At 30.6% G+C, this 10,305-nt stretch overlaps 1 protein-coding gene across 5 annotated transcripts; it reads right to left on the bottom strand.

The window, feature by feature from the left end:
* Positions 1 to 3,503: 3,503 nt before the first annotated feature.
* LOC108982923 (uncharacterized membrane protein At3g27390) lies at positions 3,504 to 8,144 on the bottom strand. Of its 5 annotated transcripts, none has more exons than XM_018954407.2 (10): positions 8,000 to 8,144; positions 7,619 to 7,743; positions 7,345 to 7,453; positions 7,015 to 7,210; positions 6,731 to 6,864; positions 6,034 to 6,322; positions 5,838 to 5,944; positions 5,534 to 5,708; positions 4,288 to 4,733; positions 3,504 to 3,791 (listed from the first exon to the last, which is right to left on the bottom strand). In XM_018954407.2, the coding sequence occupies exons 2-10, from the start codon at positions 7,707 to 7,709 to the stop codon at positions 3,647 to 3,649; spliced, it is 1,692 nt and encodes a 563-aa protein (XP_018809952.1). In that variant the 5' UTR covers positions 7,710 to 7,743; positions 8,000 to 8,144; the 3' UTR covers positions 3,504 to 3,646. The 5 variants fall into 5 exon arrangements, with proteins under 5 accessions (XP_018809952.1, XP_018809954.1, XP_018809953.1 ...); XM_018954409.2 differs by having other exon boundaries at positions 7,948 to 8,012; XM_018954408.2 differs by having other exon boundaries at positions 7,919 to 8,002.
* Between the last annotated feature and the right edge of the window lie 2,161 nt (positions 8,145 to 10,305).

Below are 10,305 nucleotides of genomic sequence, written 5' to 3'. Positions count from 1 at the left end.
AGGATTTTCTTTTGATTACATTTGTGTGAAGGATCTTGCCTGGACCTTGACATGAACAAATTATAACAAATTATTATTAATTTTTATGACACTGATCCTTTATAATTTTTTTTCAAATTATTATTATTATTATTATTTTAAATTTTACTTTTGCTTGGCAAAATTATGACAATGACCTTGAAAGCTCTCGAGTCTTAAATATTATATAGTCGTATTAATTAATCTAATAATCTAAAGGCATGCACATTGAGTACAAGGCTAGCCTTCAACGATATAATTAATTAATTAACAAAGAAATAAAAATTAAAAAAGCTGAGATTCTAATTGGATGGAGGGTATTGATAAATTTGATCTCGGTGAGACAAGCAACATGTTTAGCATAAGTTTTATTGGAAGATAATATCATTAATGATCGAGAATAGGTGTAGTGGTGATGAGGTTCGACGTACGTGATCATGATGATCAATGATAATGAGTTGCCTTGTTTCTTAAGCAAAATCTTTTTGGTCCAATTTCCGGCCAATATTATCCACTAATTTAAGGTGATTAGAAATTAAAGTTTATTTATTTATTTATATGTGCATTATTAATTAACTGATACAATGTTATAGTCTTTAGCAAGATTATGATACGATAACAATTAATTGACTAAAAAAACAATTAATTACATAATTCCCAAACTTTACTTTCAATAACGAAAAAAACAATTATGTGATATTTAATCGTTTAAAAAATAAACTGTAATATGAATTCGAAATATAATTCTTTACTTTCCAAACTTACTTGAACCTATAGTTTGTTTAAATTTATTACTATTTGAATTAGTAGTTTCTAATTAGAATAATCTATATTATCTTCATAGACCTTATCATTAAAGTCTCTTCTTCTACACTGAATGTTTATATTTTAAAACAATTTAATACAGAGCAAGCATGCCTTGCATGTAACTGTGTATATATATATATATATATATATTACTTCCTCATGCGTAAAAATTTCGTTTACTTTGCACAGATATATGAATTTAAGGGTACATATCTAAACACGTTGTTCAAATTAATTAGATCCTCAATTTCCGTCAAACAAGAAGTACTGTACGTACGTGCATGGGACCAAATGATCCAGTCAAATGGGACCAAAAATAACCATTCAAATCAATCATTTCCCAACAGAGTTGATATATATGTATACAGTAGTAATTATTAAAAAAAAAAAAAGAGTAATGCATGCAGAACTTTTTAACTTAATTTTTTGCCAATTTCAATCACACTTGATGATTTATTAATACATTTTAAATGTGTATCATTTAAGTGGTTAATAAAAGAAGTCGTTTAAAATGTAATGCATCGTCATGATCATGTGTTAATATTGGAGATCATGACAAAATTTAGGATATTGAAAAATACTAGCATTGTCAAAAAGAATTGACGCATCCATACAGGAAATATTTATATATATATGTCAAAGAAAGTAAAATAATTGCTCATAAATATTTAAGTCTCATCTATCAATTTTGATTTGATTAAATTTCATCTTTTTCCAATTTTCGGAAGTTTAATTCGAAAGGGTGCTTGGCCCTTTTTAATGAAACATGTTGTCAACCTTTGATGTTAAGTAGGTTGTTTCTTTCTTTTCTTTTTTTTTTTAAATGGAGGCATTAAGAGTAATGCTATACACCACCACACTTTCATTCTACTTTCATCCCACTATATAAGATATGACATATTTATCGTCATTAGATGATAAATAATCATATAATAAAATATTATTCAATGGTGATAAATGTGTTATATCTTACATATATAGTGAGATAAAAGTGAGATGATAGTATGGTGTAAGAAAAATTATGTACAACATACTATCATCTCACTTTCATCCCACTATGTAAGATGTGACATATTTATTACAATTGAATGATCATTTATTGTATGATTATTTATAATCTAATAAAGATAAATATGCCACATCTTATATAATGGAATGAAAATAAGATAAAAGTGTATTGTATAGCATTACTCTTAATGTAGATATTGATCTCATTGTTTTCGAAGAGCTACTGTATGGACTCTCTCTCTCTCTCTCTCTCTCTCTCTCTATATATATATATAAAATAGTTTATCAAAATTTTTTGTGCATATATTTTTTTATAATTTGTTATAATTTTATAGTAACGTTAGGTATAAACATTAAACGGACAATTCTCATATAAATCTTTTGTAAAAAAATTAGTCTTACTAATAAATAATAGTTTTTTTATACTTATTTTAGATAAAATTCATTTTTTTACAAAAATTTATATAAAACTTATTTATTTAAAATTTATACAAATCATTTCTCGTAACTTTATCTTTCACGTATATAGTTTTATTATAATTTGTTGACATGATAGTACGAACAAATGGCTTCGAGCTACTGTGCGGTCGTGTCAGTCGAACGTGTTATGGGCCATGCATACGATCAGCAGCCTGCCGTCCTACGTGTCGGATGTTCGAGCACGCTGCATATGGGAGAATGTAACAGCGCTGGTCTTCTTCAAGAATAATATTACTGTACCGTTCCATTTTGCGTGTTCATTTTCATCATTCATATATTTAATTTTTTTATATTTTTTTATTTACTAATTAAGAAGATGAGTATTAGTATATTAATATATTTTTTTATATTTTTTTAAAAATATTAAAAACATATAAATTAATTTTTTTTTAAAAAAAATCTTGCTTAAGGGGGCATCACCCTAGCATTTTCTCAAGGGGCTGCTAGAGCCACCGAGTACCAAGAATCCTCACCCAAAAGGTAAATTGTTTTTTCTTTACACTTTTTGTTCAGAGAAATCTTATAAAAAAAAAATTACAAACTTGTTAAAATATACTTTCTTAATCATTTAAAAATAAAAATAAAAACGATTGGCGAAGATTGTGGGAGCTTGGCATTTTCCTTTTCCCATATGTGTATGCTACTTCTAGACCCGTTAAATGCTTAAAACCCAAAGATGTATTCAATATATTTTGATATTTTCTCGTAAAAATACTACTAACTTTATAACCCCAGGGATTGGTTGAAGGTCCTGATCTTGTGATATCACTCTCTTCAAGGTCTAAAATTTAACACCTCATAGATGCAAACAATTCTTTAGAGTCACACTCTCTGATGAAAAGCCAGTGATTTAACTAGTTCCGTTTAAAAAAACTTTTGAAAATGCGATATACCAGACCGAGATTTTACTCTACAGGAGTGAGTCCAAAGGGCCATACCTTGAAGCCTTTCCCGATAAAAAAAAAAAAAAAAAAAATACTACTAACTTCATGGCAGATACTTGACAACACTAAACACCCTAATCCTAATGATTCAAGAACAGTGAAACATTTTGATTGAGAGCTTTTTGTTGTGTTCAGAAGAGTAGAAAACATAAACCTCAACCCAACCTGGGACCCAAATTAAGTATCTTGATCCAATTCTGAAAAACGCATCATTAAATTACAAACCCCTTAATTTTTTACAGGGAATGTTTGAAATGCTTGCTTGAATATTAAATGTTTTGCAGCCTCAATAAATTTTTACAGCAATTTAATAATGTAAACAAATTTACAGACTGAAAGCATTTTTACAAAGAGCAAAAGGTAGCTACTGGAAGTTCATCCTAGACATCTTAAAAGGAGGCAACTGATCTTAACGAAATTGATCTGTTAGAATGCTCCTTATCTAGCGAGTATGTGATTAAAACCTTCACAATTTGGTGAAATCTTCTTCTGTAAGTGGGGAACTTCGATATACTTCTTATCATTCCTATCATCCTGAAAAAAAAATCCAACTCTTAGAATACATAGAAGGGTCAAAGATACAATTTTCTCAGATTCAAAACTGAGTCAAATTTCACCATATTTAGTGGGTGAATGTCAAATTTCAAGATAAAAAGCAAATCTGTTTCAAATTTCATATAGAACAGATATTCCCATTTTCTGCATTTGGCCAATTTGGCTAAAAGGATCGGCAGGAAGCATAGAACAACTACATTTCCTTGGACGTATAAATGCAGCATAAGCAATCATACTGGTTTATAGCCACAAAAGATAGTCAGAGTTTCCCTGTTTCTTAAATTGGCTTTACAAAAACATGGTAAAGGAAAAATCCTTGCAATCCTTGAAGCTCCAAATTTTCATTGCTATTTATCTGTAATTTTGTGATAATCAAACGGGGAATCAGAAGAAACAGTCCCAAATAGCGCTTGTAAAATAGACGTGTGACAATTTTTGCTTCTCAGTACATATGAAATAAAGTAACAGTTCATACCTTCTACTGATACCCCGGATTTGAGCTGCTCTGAGAGCATCTTGTGGTGCCAAACTGCCATTTTGCCATGTCTCCATAGGCTGTGTATTACTTCCAAATAGCACCGCTTTCTCCAAGAAGTTCACCTCGTCTTCTCCCAATTTTATGACCCTAATCTGTTCCTTTAAGACCATTACAGGATTAAAAAACCAGTCCAACAATTTGTCCTTTGGTCTATTGAAGTAGGTTACTTCAACGCCATCAAGCAGTAAACCACCAGAATTGGCTTTGATGGAGCAGAGAAGAGCCTGCAAGAAAGAATAACAAGGCAAGCCAACGCTAATAATGGCTGATTCATCACTATTCTTTGCCTTCGTCCATTCATAGAGATCTGCTGGTGTAATTACACCAGCATCCAAAAGGTCCTTGCCCCTCATTTCACAATACCTCATCATACTCTGCCAGATCTGTTGCAGTTTGACAAAAACACAAATTATTTCATTCACTTGTAATAGAACAAGCTAGAGGGCTGATTAATAAAGATTTTTTTTATATACTTCAGGATGATTTCCCTGCAAGTTTTAAAATTATGCAAAATTATGTATTTTCCAAAATGCAACTTGTTCGGTTTAGAACTTTATATAACTGGTATTACTATCAAAGAGATCCTTTGCAAGATATGATTCTTTTAAGTCTAGATCACATGGCAATGTTCAAACAAAAATCTTGAGAAAAATTTTTTCCACTAAAACAATAAAATATTATGAATTTAAGAATAGTGTTCCTTTCCTATGACCAGATTTCTAAGTAGTCAAAGTTATATTCTCCAAAAGTGAGGCTTTATAAAAATAAGGAAGAGTACCTATTATTGCAATTTTTTTCACCAATTCAATGGTTAACATAGGCTTCATGAAGCTTTAAGAATTGTACATTTCAAGAGAGATTAAATTTGTGTACCCTGACCATGTTACCTGGACTACAAATTAACAGCTCATCCAAAAATAAATAAATAGCAGTTCAAGAAAGAAAAAATTGACATATACTGATATCTCAAAGGTTGGATGGATAGAAAGAATAGACAACAGTTTTTTATTATTATTATTAAAGAATGCACATTAAAAGCACAAAATTAAACTTTTTAATTTCATTCGCAGAGAAACTGAAGTCTAGCATTGTTTGATATCTAACACTAGACCTAAACAGTTCAATAGTTGGCTCTGAATATAAAACAAATATCAGGGGGAAACCCAGGTCTGCCTCATGATACCTGCACCATTTTTACTTCTTGTATGGCTTCCATGACTGATCTCGAATGAGCTAGACTTGGCATAAGCATTGCAGGTGCTTCTGTAGAAAGAGAACTTATTTTGCCTCCATTCACATGGTTTCCTCTAAAAGAAAATTCAGATGATTGAGCAGCACATTTCTTTTGATACAAGGGCCTGGCTGCAAGCAAAGTGATTACCACAGTTAAAAATTGAAAAACAAAACAGAGAGGGAAACTAAAAGATCTAGCAGTTAATCACGGTGGATCATTAAACATGTTGGAGAATGAAGGGGGAAATGATAACTTTGGAAGGATAGTCCCCTCTCGAAGATAGAGCCAATCATTCGTGTACTCATCGAATTCAGCAACCATTGCAATCACATATGCCACACCTCTCCGGAAAGATCTTTCCTTCATCCACAAGAAGGTTTAATGGTAAGTTTAGTAGCAGCAGAAGGCCAATGTTAAAAATACAGGATCATATAGAAGTGCAAACAAACCTGATATACTATAACTGATGCATACAATCCAATGAAAAAGCTCGAAAAAACGGCCAATAAGATGCTTGCAACAACAACAATTGGCCACAAAAGGATTGTCAAACCAGCAATGGGGATGCAAGCTGTTTCGAGAAATGGGCCTTCACGGCTAATTAGATCATGCACCAGTCGGAACCAGCCCTTGAACAACATGTATGGACTCTTTAGTATTGCAATCATGGTGTAAAGAGGAATGTCCACAATTAGCCCCATCAATCCGGCAATGATACATGCAGGTATGTGAATTAACCTGTAAGATAGTTCCAAAGAGTTAAGTCCTGCAAGAGCTGCTGCTTTCACCACGGATAATCAAATCAAACGCCCAATATTTGTTTTCAACGTTTTCAACATAAATTTAGCCTTTACACCATGTTCTCTTCTCCTCTGTACCAACCTTAAAACATCATACCTTCGTGCTTGCAATTCATGCCACCGACCACCATGGTACATGGAAGGTTGATAATCCATTCGTCGCTTAGAAAACAAACTAAAGTGTCATATTTTTAATTCCTATGCGGTTTGGGCTCCAAACTAAGTCAAATTAACATATTACTCCAAGGCACAGAAACCAACTAGAGACTGACATGATAGATGAATTTCTTTTTTAACAGCGCAAGAAAGAGGACTACAGTTAATATCGCAATTACAGCGCCATTACCTAAGAGTTCGAAGATCATTTGAAGCAGGAGATTCCCGTAACTCCTTCATGTAAAGTGGGTATGAGTGATAACATATATCTGCAAAATCTCTGACTACAGTACAACTTCCCTTAATGGTTCCCCATGTTCCATCCTGAGTATTCATGGATATATCATATAATTCAAAAGTCACATTCTTTCTTTAGGAAAAAGAATTTATAAACAAACAAAAACCAACAAACCAACAGTGGCTAATGAATTAAGCAGAAAACTAAAACAAAAAAAGCAAATTTTAAAAATTTACCACAATACAATGTAAGAATTTCTTGGATTCATTGTCTTGTCTGAATGCTTCAAAAGTAGAAACCCAGGGAGTGAAGAATCCATAGCCCACTCCCACGAGAACACTCCCAGCAATGCTAAGACCCAACCATAAACCGAATAAGGCTGGCAAAGCAACCAGGAGAGCAACTTTAAGCGGTGCATCAAATATATTAATCCTGTAATTAACAAAATATGAACCTGATCAGGTAAAAAATCTCGTACACCCATATAATCACCCAAATTAGAATCACTAGAGAAAGATAAAGTTACTGACGAAATACCAAAAACGAAAATTTTGAGAGGTAATTACTTTACAAGGGTGTAAACTGTCCAGGCAACATGTGCAGGAAACAAACCAATAATTACCCCGACATTCCCTATTACCAGTATCAGACCAGCAATAGGACCCACTAGTAAACCTGCAACATTGAAATAACAAGGAAATTTTCAAGAACCCATAATCGAATTCAAATGAAAAAAATTCAGGAAGAAAAAAATAAAACGTAACGAAATTTACCCCATAAAAATGATACCGAAAACTGCCATGAAAATTAAAACTGAAAAGAAATTGGGTTGGAGAGAACCTTTGAGGGCACCAAGACAGAGGGCAGAGCAGAACGCAAACACCACATAGAGGATCCTCAACCAGTCACTACGAGAGGCTGGCAAATCCATTACCAGAAGATCGCATGAACAAGAATATCTAGCGCTGTGAAAGACATATCATTCAACGAAGAATAAAGAGTTAATGAATTCTGATAAGAGTTATAGCACGATTGATGTAATAAGCCAAGCAGAAAAGGGAAGAGAAAAAAACACAAGTATTATCGATAGATGAGACAGAGAGAAAGCGATAGAAGAGACGTGAGCTGCAAGAAGGTTACAAAAAAGGAAGAACAACCCGAAACCCAACCAGAATCAAATACACCAGGATCTCCCTGCAATATTAGGAACCAAATACTCACTGCAAAATAAATATTATAATTGGAACTAGGTTGTTTCGTCCGACGTCTGTTGCTTGCGCGATCTTTGAAGTAACATCGTCAATCGTGATACAACAGTTGTTAACACTCCCATGGCAACCAGCACTTGACAATCCAACGGCTCCTATTAAGCCACCATAATATTACATTATTACATGCAACCGTCACCTTCGTGTTACTCTCTCTCTCTCTCTCTCTCTCTCTCTGTGTTATATTTTTTCATTTTTTTTGAATATTCTCTTGAGCTAATATTATTTGTTCGTAGGCTGTCGGCCATGTGCGCCATAGTCGATGGTCAAATATATCATATATGTACGTACCATAGTCATTTTGAAAATAAAGGGATTCGATATTAAAAAAGAAAATCTTAAAAAAAAATAATTGATAGTCGTACAGTGTACAAATTTCGTGTATTTAAGATTATAAAAATAATAGTTGTAGTCGTGAGTGTGCAAGCACTGCATAATCACTTTGAAAAAAATGAATAAATACGGGATCCACATAAAAAAATTTAATTTTTTAATAATGGATCTTATTTGTTTTTTTCAAAATGACGGTACGACGCTTGTACATTTTACGACTATATATAGAATTACTCCTAGAATTATATCTAACATTACTTTTTAAAAATGATTTTTTTTTTATATACGTTCTAGATTTGTTAATTTATTTTTATGTACAAGAGTTGTACACCCTAAAGCTGTACAAAGCATTTTTCATAATGGTTTGAGCAACTATAAGAGATTTAGGGGTTATTTAGGAAATACATCTCATCTTAAAATTTCTCATAATTTCATTCTTAAAAATCATGCAAACACAAATACTTTTTAAATTTTTTTATTTAATCATTACATAATCATTATAATTTTTCAAAACTTTAGAATAAAAAATAAAAATTAATTCAAATTTTTAAAATTTCAAAACAAAAATTATATTAAAATTTTTTATACTAATGAATTTAATTTTATAATATTCTTATTAGACTTTTTCTCACTCATTTTTTAAAACTCAATAAATATCTTAACTCAAACTATTTCATTTGATTATTATTCATAAATTATTTTATTACTATTTATAAATTTTTTATCTTATATCATTCTCCAAATTTTTTAAAACTCAATTATTTTATTACTATGCCAAATATTTATTAACATTCAAAAATAAAACAAACTATTAGATTACAATATTAAAAATTGTGAAATCTAAAAAGTACGTGAAATGACGTAAAGATTTAGAAAAAGACATCAATCCCCTGTGGGAGTGAAGGAGACGTATCAATATTCAATAACATTCTTTTCAGGGAGTTTCGCAGAGGTAATGATATTTTTAGGAGATAATGATTAAGGAGCAATAATCTTCTTAATTTTTATATATTATAATTTTTTAAAATTTTAATATTTTTAAAATTTTTTTTTGAGTTTATTTTTTTGTAAAATTAATTTAATTTTATATTTTATATTTATATATTAAATATTTGATAAAAATAATTAAAAAAATATAATATATAGAGATTATATGAATAATAAGAGATTCTCTAGATTTTTTCTTTATGAAAAACGACATGATGCTTGTACCATTTTGCTTATTGATTGAGACAAGGGTTCAACGTTCTAATTATTTTGCAGCTGCGAAAAAAGAAAGAAAAACTATACATGTAATTTCTTTTTATAATTTCTTATGAGAAACAATTTTATAAAAATAATATCTTTTAAAAAATTAATTTAAAATATAGGCATATAAAATATTTTAAAAAATTTATACTTCTGTCATTGCTTAAAAAAAAAAACAAAAGAAATATTACCACGTCAACTCTCACCTACCCATCTGTCACCTTCGCCTTTGACAATTTGGACTCTTTTTTTTTTCCTTTTTTCAATTGGCTCGTTGGAAATTATTTAATTTTTCTGATGCAAATATATAGATAAAAAAAGAGCTAACTGTTCATTTGGATGTGTTCTCTTTCACGTGAATTCTAATTTAAATATGTAGTTCTCTTTCGATTTGTTTTTCATTTTTATATGTTTTTCAAGTGAGTAATACGAGATATAGACATAAGTTATATAAGTGTTGTGTATTTATTTAAAAAAAAAGATATATTATTAAAAATTTAATTTTTTTATATAAATTTCATATTTATTTATATTTTTTAAATTAATTACGTATTATTTACGCAGTCTATAACTGCACGTTTCTTTTTTTTACATTATAAGTATAAAAAAAGATAAAATTCTTTAGGTGAATCAATAAATATAACATGAACAATGCTATTAGGCCTTCTTAAACTTAAT

The sequence above is a fragment of the Juglans regia genome, chromosome 7, assembly GCF_001411555.2.
Source record: "Juglans regia cultivar Chandler chromosome 7, Walnut 2.0, whole genome shotgun sequence".
NCBI classification, from domain to species: Eukaryota; Viridiplantae; Streptophyta; class Magnoliopsida; order Fagales; family Juglandaceae; genus Juglans; species Juglans regia.
This window is presented reverse-complemented; position numbering and strand designations above follow the sequence as displayed.

Excerpts from the sequence above, each read along its gene's own strand:
- LOC108982923 (XM_018954407.2), bottom strand. The coding sequence starts at position 7,709 with ATGGATTTGCCAGCCTCTCGTAGTGACTGGTTGAGGATCCTCTATGTG. Across the intron at positions 5,945-6,033 it reads CATCAGTTATAGTATATCAG|GAAAGATCTTTCCGGAGAGG; the intron begins GTTTGTTTGCAC and ends TTGTGGATGAAG. Across the intron at positions 4,734-5,533 it reads AAGAAGTAAAAATGGTGCAG|ATCTGGCAGAGTATGATGAG; the intron begins GTATCATGAGGC and ends AAACTGCAACAG.